This window comes from Chelmon rostratus, chromosome 20, assembly GCF_017976325.1.
Source record: "Chelmon rostratus isolate fCheRos1 chromosome 20, fCheRos1.pri, whole genome shotgun sequence".
Lineage (NCBI taxonomy): Eukaryota > Metazoa > Chordata > Actinopteri > Chaetodontiformes > Chaetodontidae > Chelmon > Chelmon rostratus.
The window spans coordinates 11,110,425-11,134,826 of NC_055677.1; the positions used below are offsets into that span (position 1 = coordinate 11,110,425).

Here is a 24,402-nt window from a genome sequence, read left to right on the forward strand (position 1 = left end):
TGAATCCTGGATGTCGGAGCTTGCTTGAATGCACCATAAAGCACTTTCAAACACGGCCTCTGCTCTCAGTTACTCTACCATGCATAAATTTGACCAAAAATAAGAAACTAATAGATAAATAAAGTGGCCTGAGTGTTCCCTGAAAGTCTGAAGTTTAAAAGCTTTTGCAAATGATCCGCTGTATGAATCCATGCTTTCACAGTATAATGTCCATCTCTGTGCAGTTAAGTGTGCAGTTAAGTCTAATCCATCTTTTTCCAAAGTGCATGTTTTTGTACTGTGCTGTAGGTCTGTGTATGTGCTTTTTGTGCAGGACTGGGGCCAAATGGTTCCATTAGAGGGGAGCTCCCTGAACTGAGCCGCCCTGAGATGAGGACAAGGACTGCCTCAGCCATTTGGCTGTGACATATAGGCCTTTGTGTTACAGGCAGCCCTTTTGAACCTTTTAGTGAAATTGACAAATACAATTAAGTAGCGGGATGATTAGTGTTGAGACATTGTGGTCAGAGAGCAAAATTGCTGCACTCTCTGTGGGTTTATGTCATAATTGTAGCCGTGTGAGTGACTGTCGCAGAGTATGTGACTGTGCTTTGTGGACGGCGAGACGTGCCGGCTGTTCGCTGATCTGTGGACGAAAGGTACGCTAACATTTTAGCGTGCGTTCACCCTGCAGCCGTGCAACGTGGAGACCAAAAGATGATGTGTGATGTGCGATGGACTATTTAAAACTGCAGACGACAGCAGTGCTCTGTTGGGATGCAAGAGCTGATGTGAAAATATGCTGAGATTAGAAAAACACAGATCAATCATGAATAATACAAAATAAATGTGCTGTTAAAGTAGTTTGACTATGAGAATTGCATTGGTGGGAATAGAGTATTATGGACTTCTTGATGGTTATAGTAAAAAAAAAAACCAAACCAGTACACAGTGTTTCTCATTCTCTGGCAAATGCAAACAGCTGTAACGATTGCATTATTCATAGCCATATTTTAAAGATGTTACCAAGCTGTAGCATATACTGTCTTTTTTTGTAACAACAACACTGGTGAAGGTAAAGGCTAAACTCTGAAGTCATTTTTCTGCTGCTTGAACATAGTTAATGTTGTTTGACTGGATGTCTGCGGCTCGGGATAATTATTTTTCCAGCGCTGACAGTGTCTTCCCAAGACCGCAGCTAAATCTCTGCTTATATTTCCTTTGCACCGAACAGGGAGGTGACATTCCTCGACAGATCACGTGCAGATCGTTGCTCTGTGTTCACTGCGCAGTATATAAGAATGTAATTAAATGCCATTTTGTGTGTTTCTCTGAACAGGTTGTACAAGCTGTGCCAGCCTCCACCCCCGGATGGTGACCCATAATGCATTGCATCCTGCAAGATGCTGAAGAAGAAGCTTGTGGAGCTTCCTTTTTCTCCCTATAATCCCTCCCTCCGCCCATGAAGGATCAACCTAATTAAAGACGGTTATTGCGTCCATTTTTATATGTCCAGAGTAGCTGCCTTAAGTGTAAATAGAATTTAAAAAACGTAAATAGTATTTTTAATACTTTATATTTTTCATTGTTGTACTTTATACATATTTTGAGTTTTTTTTCATATAATGCATCTGACAAGACAATGACTAAGAGTGAGAAAAGATTTATACCCTGAGAATGCAGTGTAATTAGCCCAATGAGAAGGAATGAATCCCATCAGTTCACCGTCTGCAAATCACAGGCTGTAAATCGTGTTTGTTTTCATGTTATTAGTTTAATTTGCATATGAAATAAGCAAGATGATATTGATTCAAAGGATACTGGATGAAATTTGGCTTTTTATCGTGTTCCAATTAGCCTGTAATTTGCCTGCTCGTCTTTGGCTCTGACCTCCGTGCTTCATCGGACCCTCTCAGTATTGGATAACCACATGAATGTGTGTTTTTGTAACTTTCCTCATGGTGTGTAATCCATTGTAAATGTACATATATACCGTGCGAATGTGCTAAAAGACACCCCTTGTTCCCTGTTGCCTGTTACATACATGCATGCATATGAAGATTTTCAGTGGTTTGTCAGTATTAACACCCAATAGGTTTTTGGAAGTAGAGCTATGAGATGTATTCTGTTATTTTATATTGACAGTACTCAGGATTAAAGTGTCTCTCCATGTTTATTGGATGTATCATTGTAGATGGATGTCTAGCTCACTACTATGCAAACAAACATGTGGTAATAAACTGCATCAATAAGCTCCAGCAATGTTTCCAATGTACTGTGTAAGTCTGGTTCATCCATGTGAAAAGTGGTTGATTTTTGCTGCACTTTCTTTGACTTGCTGTCATGTCTACTGTATGTTTAAATATATTCAGACTGATAGCAATTGATAGATGTTTGAAAATGTTTTTACACCAATTCACCCTCATAATTCGATGTTAAAATGATTTACCCCACTTTCACCAAGATCAATTTGGTGTCTTACTTATCAAGTGAATTGTAATTGTGCAACGTTTTTACTGCTTCATATTCTGTAAAATTTTTTAGAAGACTTCTTGGACTTAATAGAAAAAGTCCTGTAATTAGGAGGACTCTGCACCTGCGCTAATCGCCGTCGGCGCACGTGCTGTGGCGCAGTTTGCTCGCGTGGACGTTTCGCTCCACGTGCAGGTGGACGCATTACGCGCTGAACGCGGCCCGCCGGTTAAATGGGAGTGGCGGCGGCACCGTGAGCACAGCTCCTAGCCAGTGAGCGGAAGATTTGTAGCCCGTGTCACAGAGCTGCCGCGCCATTGGTTTCGACGGGGGAAGCTGCCGCCACAGAGTCGGTGAGGCGACAAACTGGGGATGGTCCCGGGCTGAGTCCTCCACTATGAGCCGGGCTCAGAACCGCCTGCTCCGCGCTTGACGCTGCTGAACTTAACGTGGCTCCAAACCCGCCGTGGTGACTTTTTTTGTTTGTTTGTTTGTTTGTTTTGCACATTTGAGTCGCCGAGACGCCTCTGGAAGGACGAATGACACCGGCTCACCTCATGATTTCATCCCGCTGAGAAGCTGCGAGGCACAACAGTTTCCTTCATGGCGTCTCCACAACAGTCGAGAATTCAGTCGTACCTGGAGAAGAATAAAATCGGACCCCTGTTCGAGGTGAGTGCGCCGAACGCAACTCTGAAGTTCTCGGCTGCCAATTTAAAGGAGCGTCGCTTTGCGCCAGGCTGCGTTGATCCGCTTTGACGTGTAGTTGCGCCAAACGATGAGCGCGCGATCTGCAATATGAGCTGTCACACTGGAGTAACTGAGGAACTGGATTATTATCCCTCAGACCTCGCGCACATGCGCTGGCTTCAGAGCAGTCGGCTGGTGACATTAAAACCCCTTTTTTTCAGGCACTTTGGTGTGTGGTCACCTTCCTGAATCGTCCCGCTGAGAAACTGTAGCGCAGAGACGCATAGAGTAGTGCTGGCTGCTGGGTTTGCCCTCGCGGCTCCATGCTTAGCCTCTCCATCAGAGGGTTGCACTTCAGAGGATGATGCTGCACCCGCTGCCACCGCCTGACTCGACATTGTCACAGTTTGTTGAAGTTAGGGCCACTCAGTTGTGATTCATAGCGCACAGAGGGTTCGGCTTTGCAGACTACCAGCCTCTCTCTCTCTCTCTCTCCCTCTCTCTCTCTCTCTTTGTGTGTGTATCAGTCAGGGGGATCTGTGTGTTGTATTCCCAGTGTGATACCTAAGCAACCCAGGGGAGAGCATGACTTCATCCCTGTGTTTGCTGTTGGGTTGCACAGGTGTGAGGCGTCATCGGAGCAGAGAGAGAAAGACTGTCCAGCTGAACTGGCTTTTGCCTGAGCTGCAGCACATCCTTTGAGTCTGTCAGTCAAACAAGACTGACATCAGGGGAGAGGGCTCCTGGGGCGCAGGCTGGGGATGCAGTGGGATGTGCACTGTGTTCGTGGCAACGCGGTATTCACATGCACATGCTGTGTTCTGCAAAAGTGCTGAGCTTTCAGTTCTGTGCCCCTCACGCACAAACACGGGCTGCATGTTGAGCAGATGTGAGAGCGGCAGCGAGGCTCGCTTCAGCACCGTGGACAGAGACTCGCATCAACCCGGCGAGGAAGACAGGAAATCTTATTGTGAGGCCACGGCAGTGAGCGAGGCTCAACTGCACAATGATAGTCCTCTGTGTGCTCTCTCTGTTTGTTTTTCCTCCCTCCATCTCCCTCCTCCGCCTGTCTCCCCCTCTGTTCTCTGCCTCTCCTGTCTGTGTTTTCTCTGGATTTATTATTCATTTATTTATTTATTTTTGCCTCTGTGCACATTTAAATTGCCTCCTTTATATGACAATTGGAGATGATTAAAGCAAAGTGCTTTGTGTGACTCAGAGGTGGTGCTGATCAAAAAACCCCTCTGTTTTCAAGATCAGTCAGTTTTTATAGTTAAGACTTAACAAGCTGTGTACTGCATCCTGAAGTGTGTCCTCAAGAGCACAGAGTATCTATTCTGACCAGTAAGGGCAGGGATCATCGCCGAGTTATTTAGACTGTGGCGGTGTTATGTGAGGCTGCATTGGGAGGTGTAGATTTTCAGGGGAAACTGCCAGGTTTTAGAGAGTGAGAAAGAGGTGTAGTAAGAGCAGAATATGAAAGCTCTCCTGGGTCTGCCACTCTCCTCATGAGAAAATGATGTAGCTGCTACCTCGGTGTTGCACTTGAAAAATCCCCGTTGTCCCAAAGAAAACCCACCCATGTGCATTCAGTTGTGAAGGAAGAATCTAGGAGAGAGGCCGGAATCCGCCTTGTAATTTTCTTTTTGATCAGATGTAGAGAATTGGTGCAGCAGAAGTAATAATACAGCTGTCATGCTACGCTGCTTAAACCAAAAAGGAGCCCGCTGGAAGTTTGATTGCCATTCAAACACGAGCGCAATCCTCCGCGGCAAAACGTGCCTGTTTAAAAGACACAAGATGACTTCCAAATACAAAAGCACGATGTAGACATGTGAGTAGCTTTCTGTTACCTGTCGTCACAAAGTGCATAACAACGCAGCAGCAGCAGCAGCGTGGCAATGTGATGGTCTAAGGTGTTGCATTTTATACATATTTTGAAGCCCTTTTGTGGCATATTCAGGATTTTGAGCTGAAACTGAACCAAAACTAATACACATATTAAGGAATAATAGTAATCATCCTGCCTGTGTTACAGTAACACCACACTGAGAGTTTTGACAGGAAATGACAGTTTCCACAGAAAGAACTTGAAAGGCACCCAGAGAGTCAGATTGGCCAAGGCCAATGCAAGTGCACCACTATCTACAGTATGTCTACCTGTCTTTCCAAAACTGTTTGAATTATGTCAGAATATGTTGGTGCATCAGCGACTCAGCTGTGCATTTACTGTGCACTTCTAAGTTATTGCTTGTTTGCTTGAAGCTTCAATTTCAAAGATTTTTCTTTCTCTGGACTTTTTTGCAGACGGGTCATCTTTTTGATCAGGAATGGGAATTGAAAAGATTTTATGGACACCAGTGCCATTGCCGATTCTGCTTATCGGTTGTCTTCGTTATCGATTCTCACTGGTTGATTTTAACAAGGCTGTAGCAACAGTCTGTCCGTCATTATCTAAATGGATGAAATAGAGAATATTTGCTTGATTTCATTAAGGTTTTCTTAGCCACAGAAAAAAAACTGCTGCTAATGTTGTCGTAACATAGGACATTTGTGCACGATCTGCTCAGTTGAGAAGCAGTGGAACTCTTGTGTAGAGTATCAAATACATGACATTTGCAAAATTTAAGCCAGTGTTGCTTAGAAAGATGTTTCAGCATGTTTCTAATGGCATCCAAAGGCAGCTGGATGTGCCTGTGGTTCAAGAAGCCATTTCACCTCTCATCCAAGAGGCTTCTTCAGTTCTGAAAACTCTTGGATGAGAGGAACGCACCTAGAAGTACCCAGGCCTGGATGAATGAGAATCTTCACAGACATGTTTCAGCATGTTGATGGTGTTGTAGTTGAAATGACCAGTTTGCACCGTTTCTTCCTCTCCGCTATGGCTCCTTCTTGTGCAACTAACAGAAAAACGTTCATCAATAAAAGGATTCGATAAGCTCGGAGGCTCATGATTCTGATGGATCGGACAAAATGGAACCGGTTCTCAATGGACCGGTTCTTGAGTTTCATACCTAATTCATCTGTGAGTAAGAATATAATTGGTTGCATGATATGTGTGTGTTTTTGTTTCCATAGCTGCACTGTAGTTTGAGAAAAAAGCATGATTTTACAGTTGTATCGATTCTCCAATGAAACCACTGTCCCCGAGCGCTCCGTAGCGACCATGAAGCTACGCCTGTGGGCTGCCCCAGAGGAAGTGGAGTCATATACTGCTGGATTTTAAGATGTATGTCATTTATTCCATCATGGCCAAATCTCACAGTGTTGAAAAAAGTGTAAAATAGTTTATGTGATCCGCCCGGTGACTCAGACCCGCTCCAAAATTTAATGGCTTCTTCCACGGCCCCTGCTCCACCTCTTTGCCAAGTTTCATGAAAATCGGCCCAGAATTTTTTTTCCATAATCCTGCTGACAGTCAAACAAACCAAACCAAAAACATGACCTCCTTGGTGGAGGGTAATAAATGGATCATTCCTGACTGATCTGGTTGGTTTCTATATGGGAAGAAAAATGGTGATCGTTCGCAGTATTAGTAGTTTAAAAGGCTGTTTTATGTTTGTGAAGGAGCTTTTACAAGCACTAGTATGCCAGTGTACAAGTGTGTATGTAGTATCAAAGATCTGAGTGGACATGTATGTTAAAGAGCCAAATGAATGCGTTACTTCAACCTTTGTAAACACCACAGAGACATAATCAATTTCTTTACAAACTCCTCATTCTGTTTTTCCCCCTGCATCCTCCATCACTTCCTCCTCACACCCCCAGCACACAGCTGCAGCATTAAACAGCCTGTGTAACAGCAAGCGGGGGTTCATTTACTCACTCTGATGAGACACAGCTTATGATTTGCCATAGAATTGATTTTTCTCCCCCCCTCGCTAATGAAATGGTTGCTTTGCAGAGATAGCGAGCTGAGTCAACACCGACGGAATGTTCTCCAAAAAGTGAAGCAGCCTTTCATAATAATTGAAGTAATTGCACTCCAGATTGTTGTCAGCCACTTTCCCATTTTGGTAAATTGATATTCTTTCCAAACACCTACTCTTTTCTAATCATTTAACAGTTTCAGTGCAGCGTGACCGGTCACATTTTTGTGTTGCATGAAGAATTCTAGTCGGATGCTTTGTTGTGCTCTGTGCGATACACACAGCAGATACAGCAGCGTGTGTGTTACTTATCGCAACATGCAAAGGATTAAAGTCCTCCGGTACCTGGCTTTTGCCGAATCTGTGGGATCTGTCTGCAGGCTGCTGACATTTAAACTTGTGTAACAGGACGAGTAGGGAGAAAAAGGAGCAGCCTTTGGCTTCAGCAGACAGTGTAAAACCCACTCTCATGTTCCTCCCTGCTGTGATCAGTCAATCATATCACAGGCGATGTAATTGTTCTCTTGGAACAGTGAACTGATGGATCATGTAAGTGCAGCCTAGACCCAAAAAACGTCAGCGGGTTGAACTGGAATTGGTATAACAACACAAATGTTGAATTAACACGGCTCTGTGGAGGAATCAATGTCATTGTTCGTGGTAAAGTCTGACTTTTTCCTTTCGGGACTTTAATAGCTTGAACGTAGGTTGATAAAGTCTATTGTTAACTGAGTCTCAGCTCAGGGGTTGTTATGATTACTTGCTGATATTAATGAAGTGCTGATGAGTGATGAATGGGGTTGGCATCAGATCTGATTACACACTTTTTTCTTATATTTAGTGGTTTTCTTGGTGCACATATACAAAGATGGGAATATAATACAAAATACATGAACGCTCATAAAACATTAATACGTCAATAATCCATTCATGCCTCCATGATTTTCTTATTTCCTGCTCATATATTTTTCTCCCTCTTTTATAGTTAAGAAGTGATGTGTAGTTACAGCCTCACATTTCCTCCACACAGACGAATGATCCCAATTAGTTCTGCTTAGTGAGAATTACAGATTTTTAAATCGATAATGGAAAAAAAAGGAGCCCTGGTAATGAATCTGCACCGAGTTTCAGCCATTGTCTTTCGTTTAGGTGTAGGCATTTAAGCCGCACTGTTCATGCTGTTAGCGTTGCTACTTATAGCAAAGTTAGATGACTTTGCGTCTATCTATAGATTTCTCTAAGGAGACTATAAAGTAGATCCAACCGTGGAAAAGGTCCACTCCAGCCTGCTCAGCTGAGTAGTGTTTCTAATCTGCTGTACTGTAAAGAGGTCAGTCACTCAGGCAGGACATGGACACACACGCACACGCTGTTTGACCTATTGATCGAACCTCTTAAGAGGTAATTTCTTCACATGGTGTGATTGGGTTTTGGGCGCTTTTCACTTTCTGTAGCAGCAGTATGCTCTTGTCTTTCTGCCCCAGTGAAATCATGTTACTTGTGTATGCATGTTCCTTGTTTTTTCATCTTTTTGAATAATTTTATTAGCCACATGATGATGAGTCTGTCCGTCATTATCTAAATGATTCATTTCAAATCATTATCAAATGTGTCGCAAATAGCGCTGTAGGCATCTGGCTTTGAAATCTTTGTTATTCTTGACCTTTTGAGACGCATTAACAGAAACACACACAGGCAATTTAGCTCAACGAGAGAGCTTCAGTTATACGTCAGGAAAAATCCATCTCACGTCTTATTACATCTACAAACACACCTGGAAACATTCCTGTCTGACAGGGTTACTTTGTCATTGGCAAACCTGCCACACATCTGGTAATAATAACCCAGTAGTTTCATCTCAGTTGTGGGTTGTTTCACGCATGTTTATTATTTCACCTCACTCTACTATTCCATCCAAAACAATCTGCAAAATGAGGTCAGTTATTACAGAAAAATATGACCATTTGATAGTGATATAGAGTCCAGTTATTGTGCTAGAGAGCTCAGAGGCATGAAAGCAGGTTGATTACCTTACACCTCTTATCATGACAAAGCACAATTAAGTAAGAAATATGATGTGTACTCTATTCGCATCACCCATTTGCATGCTGGTGCGTTATTGTCGCATAGATTTTCATCTGAACACGGAGATGCTCTCTCTGATTTTAAATTCCCTATTTGAAAAAAGACGTGAAAGCATGCTTAAAGTCAGCGCAATCAATTAGAGTAAAATGATTTGCAATTTCCCGTAGCCATTTGTTACGACACCATGGGAAAATTGAAACAAGCCCTTTTGTTGTCTCTCGGGCCCGGGGGGAAGACGATAGCGTTCATATTGTGAAATCAACAGCATCAAAATTCAGGGGAGAGAAACAGTCCACGATTGGTTAAACACTAAACGCATAATGCGCCAGAGAAAACACAGACACCGTCTTCATTAAATCAATTACAGCACGCTTTGGTTTTCATTTGCTCCGCGCTGCTTTTTGCTCTGAGGTCGCCGGTGGTCTTATCAAAGGTAGATGACTTGGTATGGTACGCGTTTGGTCATGCACAGGTTAATACAGCTCCCCTTCAGGCACAGTTAGAGTAATTACTACAAGACAGGCAGCCGAACAGGCAGCCTAAGGCCAGGTTGGTCCCTGGGGGAGTGCAGGAAAGAGGCGAGGAGGGAAGGCAAAGGATATCTGGGAGATCAGGCAGTGAGAGGATGAGTGCAGTCCAATATGAGGAAGATTTAGCGCACGCAGCGTAAGGCAGGGGGCAGGGAGTGTGTACGGGAAACAGAAAGTGAAAGGGAGAGCGCACAGGGGCTGTGGTGCATGCTAATAAAGTTATCATGTCCACTTACAGCCTGAGGATGCTGATGGCTGACTGCTGTGTGTAATTGATAGTCACGCTGGTGGTTTGCATCTGATCCACAGAACCTTGACAGTTCCCCTTTATTTGTGCAGCTGGTGACTAATGACTGTATGTGTTTGAACAAAGAGGGGCTGATCTGTGTCTGTGCCCACGTCTGCTATGTATATATATATATATAAATATACAGTATATACTTAAATCCTAGTTCTAGATCCAACTAGAGATCTCCGCACAGCCAGAGACAATTACAATGTCCAGTAATGTTCTCCATGTATATATGGATATGCGAATATTGTTTTAAGATAAACTTGAAATGTGAAACTATCCTTTAAAGGCTTAGATTTGATAGCTTAACTTTTGCAGTGGTGCCTAAATTATTGAATTGTTTAAGTGTCATGTGTGCTTTATTGCATGAAGTTTTATTCTTCATTGTCATGCCCTCACAAACTCTACTAAATATGCAGCATTTCATAATTCACTGCCATCCTGACCAAGCCAGCAGAGTTTATAAGGCTGGGATTACTACTTTTAGTTAACTGAGTAGTTGTACAGTGTGTGAAAATAACTGAATAAGAAGACATCAAGTGAGTGTATAGTATTTATTTATTGAGGTTAGGAAAGATGGTCGATTAGACCCTCCACAAGCGTAGGGGCATATGAGCCAGGAGATAGGGCCGAATCCTGCACTCTAGGTGCTGTCAGTGAGTGAGTTCAGCCTGCAGGCGAACGGTGGAACCTCAGCTGAATCTCCTGGAACATCCTGAAGGTCATGGTGGTGATAGGGAAGAATTGCAATGATATTTAAAAACCAGCATCGTGCCGGTTGGCCAGAAAGATCTTTGGTCAGATACTGTGACGTCAAATATGTGAAAGTAGGGAAGAAGAAGTGACAGAAGAAGTAGCAGAAATTCAGTCGTGATAGAAACGACCTTCCTTATCAAACATTCAACAAAGCTTCATTGAAAAATGCGATGAAAAATGTACATGTTTAGACCAACCAACAATCCATGTTCCAAGTATGTTTAATTTTCAGAGGTATCAAAAAGAAAAACATCTTCAAATACTCACCCATCCATTTAGACTGTTTTGATGTGAGTTGCTGAGTTCTGGAGATTTCTTCTGTAAACATGTCTGCCTTCTAATATAATGGAACTAGATAGAAATCAGCTTGTGTTGCTGTGTTGTTGTAACGGTCCCTTTAAGAATAATTTCAGAATGAAAATAATTTCCGGTCTATAAATGATCACACTGATTTGCTCATTAATCGAGTAATAGCTGTGAATATGCTCTAAAAGCAGGCCGTATTTGTACTGCTGTGAAAACTGGGCGTAGTGCTGAGAATGGCCTTGAGGCCATGCTGCATGCCGAGTGAGGAGTGAGGGCAACCTATTCCTTGTGTGTATCAGCGGGCCAGATAAATAGCATCTCTTCTGATGAGTATTATCTGCTAGTGCCAGCCTGGTCAGGTGACATTGCCTCTCCCACAGTCTCCTCTTCCGCATGATCTCTCCTGCTCCTGTCTGCCTGCCTATTCAAGGTCTGGATGCCTTCCAGTGGCATCTCTCGCTCTCTCATCACATCACTCTCCTTTTTATTTTTATTTTTTTTCCAATAATGACCTCTTTCTGTACATGAAGCGCATTGGACAGACGCACAGACGTCACATTAAATACCCCTTTGTATTCCCACATTTCATTGACAAACAGCAGGTAAATCAGTGGCAGTAGGTGGCCTCAAGTAGGGGACAGGGAGGCCTCTCGGGAGTCCTGGAAGAGCTGTTGCTGCATTTCAATTTTTTTTATACAAGGACAAGTCTGAAGAAAAGATGTCATCTTATATAGCTGCTTTTTTAATTTCAAAGTATGCAGCAGGTAACAAAGATTTTTAACACTGAAAACATGAGAATATATTATAACTGCATACAGTATATTACTGTAGTATTCCTGTCAGCCCTTACACATACAGTTTATGGACACAGTTGTCTCGCCTCTATGCATAAATCATTGAAAGCCAGCTTGTGCAGGCTCTGTGTCTCCTCACATCCAGACATCCATAGCTAAAACAGTCCAACACCACCAGGAGTGTGGGCATTCATCCACTCACAGGTTGACAAGAGAGAGAAGAGTAAAGCTGAACTCTGCCGAGTCGCTAAAATTACTTATATGGCTGCATCAACTCTGTCAATATCAGTATTTTTCAGGCCACTCACACATCCTGATATCTCTTTGTGTCCCTTTAGAGAAATGTGTCTGTTTCAGCCTTCACAGAAAGCAGAGTGTCCAGGGTCAGAAATCAGAAGCACCCCTTGAGGTTGGGGCCCTTTGTCCTCCTCATAAGGACTCTTGAGCAGGGTGGGTCCTCCACCACAGACCACCACCCTGGTGGTGTTCTTTCTCCCTGTCATACCACCATGAAACTGTCTCTGTCCTCCCTCAGTGCTTCAACCCGTGTCCTCTCCTTTTTTCAACACTTTTTTTTTCACTTTCAATTTGGGGAGTTTGTTTAAGTTGCAGGGATGCAGTGAGTGTCATGATTGTCATTGTCCCCGCGGGGGGAATCCTTGAGAGCTTCCAAGGACACGGGTGTATCTTGGCTGGCTGACAGCTTGTCAATTTCAGCCACCAAACCAAACTGCCTGAGGCCACAGAGATATCTCGCCCAGACAGCAGATCTGCACAGATACGGACTGCATGTCTCAGTTGCTAACGCCACCTGTTGGCCTGCTCATAGTTCACTGGCGCAGACTGAAACTCTCTGCCTCTCTTTATCTCTCTCACACACTCGTACCAACATGTGCTAAGGATGCTGTTTTTTGCTGATGCAAGTCACTCCTAACCGAATAGCATTTAGGTCTACTTGTATATAGAAATGTTGACCCAAATTTGAGCCTGCATCTTACTATGGTTCCTGTCAAAGAAAATATGATTATGAGTCAGACAGCGTTGGCTTTGAAACAGGACTCGTGTTATTTCAAGCGCCTCATTACCATAGAAAGTGAAAGTGTCTGATTCGGTTACCTTGCTCTGCTGTATATGTGACTTATGTAATGTATGCGCCATGAAGATCCTGTGGGATCTGTGACTTGCTGTATGTCTCTGTCTTTTTACGATGTTATTGGAGATGGTGAAGGACACAAGAGTGCATTAGCTCATTCAGCAGCTTGTGCCATATTGGATGCAAAACACTCAACAATCAATACATGTTGGCACGCCTTTACTGTACAGACGCAGGCAGAGTGTAGATGCACCCACGTGTCTAACATGTCTCTACACTGTCTGTCCAACACATGCCTGTGTTACTCTCTCTACGCATCTGTGTGTGTGTGGTTTCCACTGGGAAACACAAGCATGAAAATCACCGCTCGGCAGTCATCCATAAAAAGAACTGCATGCTCTTCCCTTTACCCCCTTCCCCACAAAACACTATTAAGAAGAAACCCTGCAGTAGTTCTGCTAGTTTGGCTTCCTGTATAATCTACCAAATTACAACCTTCATTTATAGACCTCCTGTTGGTAGGTTAGTTAAATTACCCACAGGAGCTACTAAGCAGTAATTACAACTTTTACATCTTAGCATCGTTAGTGGTTTATAATTGTTAGACGCAAGCCGCTAAATCTATTGCACTTGTGAGGAGTGATGCTTTGCTCAACTCTTAGTGAGTAGCGCTGTGTACTCTCTTCCAGGATCCTCTCTCAGGTACAACATCAGGGCTCTTTTCCGAAGAGCTTGTCGATCACTTCGGCTTTATCTCTTGCAGGCAGAGAAGCAAGGTTTCCCCCCCGTCCTCAGACCTGCAGTCCGCGGAGAAACGTATCAGCACGCTCCCTGCTTGTCCATTCACAGAGTCTGACTCTGACAGACTCAGAGTCTGCTGTAGACACTGGGGCTGGCCAGGAAAGTCCCCCTGACCAATTACTTGATTAGCTTTCTGAGCACACGCAGCGCAGCCAAGGCTAGCCAGCACTAAAACACACATAGGCCGTCTCCCTGTAGCCCTCCCCGCCCCTTGAAACTCACACATGCAGATACATGAGCGTGACAACAATGGCAAACATGGCTGCAAGATTCTGTTTTGTGCTTGACACACACACACACACACACATATGCACACACACTCATTTTATCCATACATACATAACTGCCAATTCGCTGCAGTCTACTGATGACTCTCTTTGCTTCTCTGCAGTAGTCGTCCTGAAGTCAGCCTCAGCTGCTCTGGCTGGCTCAAACTGGTCAACCTTAGCTCATTCTCATGCCATATCATGCCAGCACACACTCACACACCCAGACATGTGCTCATTTCACTTCACACATCAGCTTTCGGAGAGACAGTTATTCCCTGCAGCTGAAGTAAACGAACGGTTTTGCGTCGTGCCAAAAGTAGTTTTTGGCGATCTGTGTGAAAAAGTCATTACTTTTCACTTTGCATTTGTGTTTTTACCCGGTGTGCTGTTAAGTTCATTTTTTATGACTGTGCGCCTTGGCAAAGCACAGAGATAGGACATGATTAGTTCTGACATGATTGGTGCGTTTGATGCTGCATTCCCATCGTGTGTTGGACGGATTTTAAATTAGCATGCAGACTAAGATGTGGCCTTTACCCTCAGCACCTGTTACCGTGACTCCCAATGTGATTTCCTTCTTTTCCACCTTCCGCGGCACTTTTCTGTTTTTTACCTGCCTTGCTCCAGCAGTCCCATATCAGAGTCTGCCTAATGTACATTTTTCCTGCCTCCCTTTTCCTTCTCACTACTTTACCTTTTACATCCTACACACACTGTCTCTCTTTATAACCAAGTTAGTAATGTTTACCAATGTCTGTCAAGACAAGCAGTGGGAATGAAGTAATGGCATATTTTCCCTCATTTTACTAGCATGATTTTTATTAACATACATCTCTGAGTAAAGCTTCAGTCCTGATCTGTCCGTCGTTCTTCCATCAGGTCCAGTGTGTCAGATGCTCACTGGATTTCTGAAAACATCAGGGAGTGCTGTCTTTTTGCTTTATAGCACCATTTTAAAAATGCTCCGATGGACCAAAGGCTGCAGTGTTTGTTTGTCCTCGTGTCTTGGCAAACTGATCTGATGTTTTGATGGTGCTTGCTGACATGTTTGTTCCTAATTGACACAAAAGGGAGGTGCTGCCATCTTTGGGGACGTAGTAAAGCCTTGTTCGCCTTGACTTTTTATTTTTTAGGGTATTGACACTTGGTGTAGCACATTTCTCAAACTACATGGAAGATAAGAGGATTATCCCATCACTTTGGCCAGTTCTCACATACCCTCCCCTGACAGCGAAGTCTGCAAAACTACAAAACAAGACTTGTGATGCTTGTAGGGATTGATTGTCTCTCTTCACTTCAGCATGGTGGATGGCCATACTCTCTCACTCCTTCTGTAGTGCCACTTTTATCTAACTGCTCTCTGCTTTACTCTGCTCCTGTAGGAGTTGATGACCAAATTGATAACTGAGACTCCAGACCATCCAATCCCTTTTCTCATTGATCACCTGCAGACCAAGCAAGACAGCCCTGGCAAGCTGCACAGAGCTCTCTCAGGCTCCGCAGCACTGTGGGCGCAGAGTTCCCCAGGTCGGTACATCCGGACTCGAGCACACATAATGCACACATGCATGCAGAGTGAGGCATTTGTCTTTATACATACTCCTCTCCACAATACACCCAGTGTATGATGAATATAGGCTCAAAGTCAGCCATTAATCTGCATCTGCAACAGAGACAACAGAGCTTTGCAGTGTAAACTTGGCCTGCATTTATACTTTCTAGAATTTGCATAACAGGGCATTCTGAGCAGAAACTGTGACTATCTCGCCTACCAGAAAGCAAAAACCCTCGGAGGGAGTACAGCAACTATGAGAAGCCATGGCAAATTCACCCAAAGAAACCGAAAAAATCCAAGAGCGACCTGGCCGTGTCCAGCATCTCTCCTCCCTCACCAGAGTCCAAGTCTTGTAAGTTTCTCTTTGCTGCACAACTTTCTCAGTTTTCTGTGATTACGTTGATTGCATGCACGCACACACACCCACTTTGGAATATGAAGCTGCACAGTTTTGATACCTGTTGTATCAGTTGTATCCCAATTACACGCTCCATTGACTTTAATCTCCATTTTTAATTTGATATAATTATATCTAATTAAAGTTAGTCACAGTGTATAGTCCGGCGTCCTCCTTCCAGCCTCCCAGAGCCCTGCAGATGAGTTCATTATAAAGTGCCACTTTTCACACACTTGCTGCTGCGCTGCTACACACTCTGAAGATGAATTGTTCACAAAGTTCTTGCATTAATACAAAATGGATGCAGATGAGAAGATTTTTCTGGCTATAACTTTTTTTAGTTCTGTAATAAATTGCCGTAGCTGTGATGTTCAAATGAAGGACGACACTTGAGACTATGAGGGTAGGTCAGATGGGGAGCAAGCCGGGCCAAAGGCTGCTTCAATAATTTAACACTGGGCTCTGCCACTGCCAGACCAGGTCTATTTTAGGCTGCCGTCTGAGCGTTTCTCACAATCAAGAGAAAACGGGTGTCGGGATGAGTGCATGAAGTGAGTACGAGAAAACAAGCGAGAGGCAGAGTAAAGAAAGTGACACTCAGCACATCGAGGTGTACTTAAGCTATGAGCGTGTGCAGCTTTCCTGCACTCCCTTCAGAGCAAGATGCCTTCAAAGCTACATTTAAAGTCAAATCACATTAAAGATACATGCATAGGTGTGCAGACCTCATGAAAAATTTAACTTAGAAGAACTGCTGCTCATCATTATTTTACAACCGCAATTCTAAAAAAGTTGGGACGCCGTATAAAATGTAAAAAAAAACAGAATACAATCATTTGCAAATGAACTGTGTTTACCAACAACAGTGTCACGACAGCCCATGTAGTAATAACATTTATACAGTCATGTGTTCACAAAGTGATGAATCTCACTCCATCCTTGCTTGTGAGCGACTGAGCCTTTCCAGGATGCTCCATTCATATCCAATCATGATACTCTCACCTGTTACCAATCAACCTGTTTACCTGTGGAATGTTCCAAACAGGTGTTTTTGGAGCATTCCACAACTTTCCCAGTCTTTTGTTGCTCCTGTCACAACTTGTTTGATACGTGAAGAAGCAGATGTTTACAAAAATCAATGACGTTGATGAGGTCAAACGTTAAATATATTGTAGTGTTATACGTCAAAAAGGATTAGCAAGTTCTTTTTTACTTATGCTTCACACAGGTGTGGGGTTGAAATGAGAACAGCTGTTATAAATACACAGAGGTACCACTGATATGCTTGATTTTTCTTTCTGTGTACAGGCTTTGTGCCTCACTTCTACTTGACTGATGCTTTAATGGGCAGCCCCAGTGGAAACTGAATCCTTTACCCTTAATCTAGGCTATTAAGATACAGCACATGCCTTTGCAGCAGCAGCACAATGCACATAGCAGAGCAGAGAGAGGACAGAGACGCACTCCTCGCCCAAAGTAATGAAAGATTTTTTTTCCCCCAGTCTGCGTTTGGCAGAGACATTTGCTCTGTGCTTATGGTTGTTACAATGCCAAGCAGCTTAGTCAGGGTAAACAAGGGTAGAGGATGGCAGATTGTAGCAACACTGCTGTCAAATATTCACATTCAAGTTGGTTTTTGTGTGTGTGTGCAAACAGAAGGGTGATGCCTCCGTTCCACACCTGTCATCACATATGTTTTTCATTCAAGCATGCATACAACGTATTCCTCTGCATTATATTCTAGCTACCATGTCTGTTTAGTGCAGTGGTTAGTAGACAACCAGTGCATTTGTTTGGCATCCCTTCGTAACCCACTGATTTTTCATGGTATTTCAAATTCAGCTGTGTTGGAACATAAGAAGGTTAGATATGGAAACTACATGTCATCCCCCTCCTATAAAAGAATGACGCTCTTTCTTTTTATAAATAATGACTGAATCCAACAGTTTATGAATTAACCATCATATAGAAGCTGAGGGATGCTGCTAGAGGACGTGGGCAGGATGTCAGTACAGTATGTGGGTCATTTCCTGCTCCCGTTTGAGTTATTTTGAATGTTAATCAAAGAGACTGACAGACACTGTCCCCTGGCCTCCGTCCAGTGAGCTCTGGGCTTCGCAAAGAGACATGTTGACTTTTCTGCTAGTGTTTCCTTTCCACTCCACCCTACACTAATTCACAAAGTCCTGTCTGGACAAATGCACATCAAGCTGTGGCGTTCACAGATCAAATCACAGTTGGGTTGTTTTTTCTGTACATTTTCTTGGAACGTTTGGTCAGACTTGTTGCTGTTTAAAGACATCTGTGTCCGTGGTGCCTTCGGATGATGAAAATTGTGTGTTTGTGTTTTGTGGTGTCCAGTGCCGCGGTCAATCGAGTACCCGTCCTGGGACTGGAGGGAGAGCCGGGACTTTGACGAGCTCAACCACATTCTGCAGGAGAGCAAGAAGCTGGGCAAGGCCCTGGAGAGTCTGTCACGCAGTGAGTGGCTGCCCACCACGCACGCACCATGCACAGTGTTTAATGCGTCTTAACATAAGTGTAGACCTTTCTGTAAATGTCACTGTAAATCCCGTAAGGAAACTGGATCGAGCAGCTAATCTTACAAACCCGCCACTAAGCTCAGAATCAGTCTAAGCTGGGATTTTTGTACTGTATTAGATGCTTCTCTGTGCTTTAAACCATTTTCTTCTCTCGGCAGGCATCGCCATCTCTGATGAGCTCGACCAGGTAGACATTAACAAGACCGGAGTCTTTATTAACTCATACACACGCTGGCATTGCACTCATGTGGAAATAGCGTTCTGTCAGTCATCACTCCGCAGCATCACTCACGCTACATCAAATGAAAGCCGCGTTTCATAACTTTCACTCGGTTGACAGAGCAGCACAGCTCTTCTTCTGATGACGAACCGCTATCTCATGGGAGTGATATGCAAGAACGATACTTCAGTAAGCATGTCCTGCATCTCCCTCTCCCTCGCCGCTTCAGTGTGCATCTCCCGCACAAAGCTTTTGTCTGAGCTCCATCTTTTTGTCCCCGCCTGGCCCCAATTCTCTCCCAACACAATAGTGCAGTGGCTGCCCAGGCTGGAGATGCACAGAGCCATTTGGAAATGATGGGCCTGGATGAGAGATGCAGCATATGTTTTGACAGGGACTTCACTTTTTGCCCAGTGCTGCAGTACATGTCCAACGTCCTTGGCTCTCAGCCCAGAGATTTTCCTTCTCTTTCTGCGGGACGGGGCATGGAATGAATACTAAACACCTGCTCTGATCACGCAGAGACAAAAGCATTTGATTCTATCCTGGATTTAGTTAAAGACAAGCAGACATATCTTTGCTTTTTGCATTGAGCGGGGTTGCAAATGTGTGCCGACTGGCTTTGGCAGCAGAACGGGAGGAAGACGTATCTCAGACAATACTGTGGTGCTTTTTCTTTAAAATACATAGTGTTAAGATAAAGTTTTATAGCAGTCCTGACTCTGTTCAGTTCCTCTTTTTTCATTTAAATCTTCATCTGTCTCTTTCCATCTGCACTCTCAAGTCTTTTGTTGTTGCCTCTGATTATTTCTGTGTTGTCCCTTTAGAACTTGGGAGGCTATAACTCAGTGCTGCGCCCTCGGGTGGTGGGGGAGTGGGTCGGTCGGGAGGAAGAGGACGCAGACCCGCTGGCTGCTGAGATGCTGCACCCCCCTGTTCCTCGGGCTAAAACTGAAGTGTGCTGGAGTGGAGACAGCAGCCCTGCTGGGAGGTTTGTGCCTGGTGCTATATATGTGTATCTATATGAGTGTGTGTGCGTGTGCACGCGTGTGCATGTGTGAATCATTTACATAAAAAAGTTTAAAACTTCGAGAAAGTTCACAAAGCTTTTTAGGAGGTAGACTTCTAGCTGTGCTGCCTGAGGAATGCCCATCTGAATGGGTTTGATAATCCCATTTCAAAGGCGCGATCAAACATGCTTGCCATGATACTGCTTCAACCCAATTTCAAATTAAAGCTAACCTCATTTCTGGGCGCTCAAGGCCAGAGGAATTCTGTGCTTGTTATTTTAGAAATGGCCGGTCTTTAACAATATGACTGTGTCACGTGCTGAGCTGCTAAATTGTTCGCCGCCCTCTCAGGAAGCTCTTTTCACATCATGCGTACCTCTCGGACTCCCTGTTAGGTGTTACTATTGTGTGTGTGTACGTGTGCGTGTCACACGCACTGCATCTGCTGATGTGACTAATTAGAGGAGGATCGGATATAAAACCATAAATCATGCACAGGCCTGAGCTGACATACACACAGTGTTAATCTCATTAGGTTACTGTATGGGTGGATTATAGGGAGAAATCACTTAGTTAGAAGTCTGAGCTGGGAGATGGGGATGTGTGTGTGGGCTCACTGATGCTCTGCTCTGTGTGTGTTTGCAAAGGAGATGTGTCGTGTTTACCCACGAAGAGCGTGAGAAACTTGTGCTGCTGTGTGTGTGGACAAGTGCAGCGTCCCGAAATGACCACAGCTCCTTCCTCATCAACCAGAGGAGTATTTGGCTCATCTAATAGACTATTTATATAAACCCTGAATTGCATTTATTGGGAACCTGCTAGCACTTCCGATCACTTTCATGTCCTCTGAGCTGTTTTCTGGACAAGCCACAAAGTCAAAAATAGGGAGATCAGTGAAGCTTAAATGGATTTGCTTTTTGTCTCTGTTTAAGGTTAGGATACGGTGTAGGGTAGAGGTTTTCAGACAGTGAGGTCGACTCCTGCAGGGGCCATGGGTGAGAGGTTCAGAGGCAGAAATGTGAGGCAAAGATGATGCATGAGCTAAGTCGGAGATGGGAGCTTCGTTATTGTACTTTGGCCATGAATTTAACTCATGTAAACCTGAACACACACAATACATATATTTTAAAAATCAGTGATATTATTACATCCACTGTATAGTCCACATAAGCTTCTATAAATCTGCTTAGAAATCCTAAAAAAGAAGCTCCTTGTAATTACAGAACTTGATGAGAATTCTTGCAATTTTAAATTTAATTTTTTTTTAAGTAATCCAGCAGTAGCTGTCTCTGCATCCATGGGTACATAGCAAACAGAAATAGCTAATAGCTAATTCGGCATACTTTTTAATGGTTCCAGTTTGCCAAAATGAGAACAAAGACAGGTTAAAACAACTCAGGGCGCTGGGAAAGGGGTGCTATTCACACCTTAAAAATCTCAATTATAAAAGTATCACAACCAATGAATTTAAGATCCAGTTAAAAGCAGGATTTGGTTAGTTATCTAATCAGAGGAAATAAAAATGACCACTCTGAGTGAATACCTGGCAATGATCAGCACTGCCCTCTCTTAAAATGCCATCTGAGCTTTAATAGGCCATCCCCTCTGGTGCTCATGCATTTTCAGTTCAGAGTGCTCACATATTTTTGTCTATCTGACCTCATTTGTCAAACCAGTCCATCTTCCTGCTCTTACTTCGGTAAGTTTACTTGTTTTCATTTTCGATCTTCTTGCCTCTGTCCTTCACTCCGGGCCAGCTGTCACTGAGGGAGCATAAGGACAGCTGACAGGTGGTGGTGGCTCTCTATGATTGGGAAGGGTAAGTGCAAGGGGCACATGAGAAATCAGGTGCATCTGTGGGAGAAATATATTCAAGGAAATGACTTATTTTGACAGTCAGTCCAGAGTGATGGGACTTCCTTTAAACGCCAACAGATATTTATCCCTTATTGTACATAACAACAGGAAAGACCATAATAAAGAGTGTAGGAAAGCCAGCTGTGTGTCCTACACCTGCTTTGATTTTGTCGTCATGCGTATCGTCTTTAATGACTGGTTCGAACCACCTGAGGTTGCTCACAATGGGGGAAAAAATGCTGACACTGGTGAAGCTGCCAGCAGGCGTAGTGAGCCAGAGGTTTTCATAGGAGATATGAGCGCATTATATGGTGCAGCGCATAAAAGTAATAAAAAGTTAATGGGCGAACTTTTGATTTGTTGTCTTCAACTTACTTTCTCTGCAACTCTGTGCAACAGTGTACCTTCCAGGTTAAAATGGTCGTTTGCACCTACGGGACAATGTCCTACTGTTCTCCTCAATATGTGGTTAAAGAGAAGAGAAACTGCTGTGGAGGACGGCGCATGTGCAGAATTACACGACCACCTTTCCTCGTCTGTATTAGCAGATTTAATTATCACAGAAATAACATGCTGAGACTATGAAGAAATATCAGTCATCTCATGACCCTTCCCCATTAACTGTAAATAGAAGTCATTAAACTGAGATCAGCATCAAATTAATACTCTTCCACGGCTCTCTGCCTGCGGGATATGGAAATTCATTTCTCCAATATAGAAGTAATGCAGAGGTCAGTTTTCATAAATGTTTCTGCATATTTAACTGTATAGAAAGGAGACATTATTGGGTAATTTTGCAGCCGTTTTCTTTGGTTGAGGCTGGGACAGAGGTAACACAATTTCACCTGAGAAATGAATGAAGCTTTTTGGAAGAAGAAATATGAAGAGAAGCACTTGATTTCTTCCCATTCGTGTATTGTTTTTAATTTAAAAACAGCCTGGGAGGCAGGCTGAGAACTGTTGTATGGAGAGCAGCAGTAAGTATTGTACACAGGGATGGATTCTACAGGAAAACAGCACGCTTGGCTGCACCATGGCTGCATGCTGATGCTTATGTTTATAAATGGCTACAGTATGTATTGTAAATGTTAGCATAAGCATGATGAAATAAATAGTATGAAGACAAACATCAAATTTAGATTTCATGTAAAGGGAACACGGACTTAATGGAAAAGAGCAAAAGTTCATTATTAGATTTTAGCAACATTAAATGAACCAGATTTGAACATTTTATAATTTTTCTAAGTATTGTGGTCTTTGCTCCTCCCGGTGCATTACTTCAGTGATTAAAAGATGGCAGCAATAACGAGCGTCTTCCTCTGGATGTCATACTAATACTTTGGTTTTGATTATTGGCTCTCCTGCTGACTAAAAACTACAGGGGACGCTTTCAACACCTCATAACCATCGACACGCTCACAAAACCTCCTCTGCTCAGGCCCTTCTGTCTAACCCCACGCCCTTTAAATACTGCTGCTAATGGTTTGTGGTTTGCTACAACCAGGGTCTCACCTGCTGCTGTGGCAGGTCACTGAACGCTTCTGCTGGCCACTCATTTTATTTGTCTGCAACTTCTGTAATCTATGTAGAAGGATTTAGAATTATAAACACAGAGTCACTGGTACCTGGTAGTGGAAAAATGGTGTCATGTCACCTTACCCCTGACTATCCGTCAAATAATATTTATCAATACAGTATGATAAACACCTTTCTGCCATGTTGGTAGGTGACCTGAAGTTTTCTACCTTCCACAGACGACATGTACCCTGCATTTGGCAGGTGGCAGGTGCTAATTTCATTCCCTGGCTACAACTATTTCTCCGTCGCTCACCTCAGAGCCATTTTCCCTGCTTATCTTCTCCCTGCTACACATTTATAGCGAGGTGTTCTGCAGCAGCATGGCACTTTGAGTGATTGTATGGTATTTTGTCCCTAACAACCATGGAGCGGCTGCCAAGTGCAACAAGTGGTGGAGCTTTAACACTTTAAATGCAGACACACATCTGAGGCAGGTGTAGCATTTAGTATTTGCCGGAAAGCCTGAGCCTGCTTGGATACAAGGCTGGCAGATTCGGATGGGAGGATGTAATTACTACAGGAGCACACCTGACAGCATGTTACTGTGCATGATCACAGCTTCATGTTTGGCTTTCGAGCACTTTATGGAAGTTAGTTGTGTACGGAAAATAATGGCCACAACTGATGTATGTATCATATGTCAGTTACTGTGTGTCAGTAAATAGCGATCAAGTGGAAAAGTCTTTTACTCCTCTTAAGCCCCGACTCCTCCTCTGTTTGCCTCCTCCAGCCTGAAGATGGAAACGAAGAGCAAAGGGCTGAGAGAGCAGCAGCAGCATCACAAGAAGCTCCTGGCAGCCATGTTGTCCCAGGACTCCTTTGATTCGGTCCACAGCCCCGCCCCCTCCGTCGCAGAGGAAGAGATGGAGGACGAGGACGATGCCATGGAGCTTTTGGGTAATGTCATGTGTTCTCTGCATATGCCATTTATTTTACTTATACAGGCACACATTGTTTATACTCTGTTGCACCGTGCAATGAATCAGCTTCTTTGCAGTAAATTCTGTTAATTAAAGTTCATATAAAAAAGCCATTGACCATACAGAGATGCTCCTGAGCCTGACTGCCAGGCAGGTGCTTCACTCTGTGTATCAGCAGATGCCCCGCTGGTGAATGAGACAGACACCTGTTTTCTTACCACCTTACACAGCTGTGTTTGCCTTATGGGTGTGTGTGTGTGTGTGTGCGTGTGTGATTGCGTATGTGCAACAGTGAGCCAAGTAAGCTGGCTAATGCCTCGCTGACATGAAGACTAGAAAACAAATTGTAGCTGTAGCTGTTTCATGTTTGATGAGACTTTTTTCTT

The 24,402-nt window shown here is 43.6% G+C and overlaps 2 protein-coding genes across 2 annotated transcripts in view; both read left to right on the top strand.

The window, feature by feature from the left end:
* Positions 1 to 2,237, top strand: part of prex2 (phosphatidylinositol-3,4,5-trisphosphate-dependent Rac exchange factor 2) — an 84,370-nt gene extending 82,133 nt beyond the window's left edge. The window contains exon 41 of the mRNA XM_041961037.1: positions 1,319 to 2,237. Coding sequence (XP_041816971.1) covers positions 1,319 to 1,364 — 46 coding nt within the window. The 3' untranslated portion in view covers positions 1,365 to 2,237. The remainder of the gene's footprint in view (positions 1 to 1,318) is intronic.
* Positions 2,238 to 2,874: 637 nt separating this feature from the next.
* Positions 2,875 to 24,402, top strand: part of c20h8orf34 (chromosome 20 C8orf34 homolog) — a 54,687-nt gene continuing 33,159 nt past the window's right edge. The window contains exons 1-7 of the mRNA XM_041961038.1: positions 2,875 to 3,123; positions 15,319 to 15,463; positions 15,712 to 15,843; positions 18,250 to 18,369; positions 18,590 to 18,618; positions 19,479 to 19,642; positions 23,827 to 23,993. Coding sequence (XP_041816972.1) covers positions 3,055 to 3,123; positions 15,319 to 15,463; positions 15,712 to 15,843; positions 18,250 to 18,369; positions 18,590 to 18,618; positions 19,479 to 19,642; positions 23,827 to 23,993 — 826 coding nt within the window. The 5' untranslated portion in view covers positions 2,875 to 3,054. The remainder of the gene's footprint in view (positions 3,124 to 15,318; positions 15,464 to 15,711; positions 15,844 to 18,249; positions 18,370 to 18,589; positions 18,619 to 19,478; positions 19,643 to 23,826; positions 23,994 to 24,402) is intronic.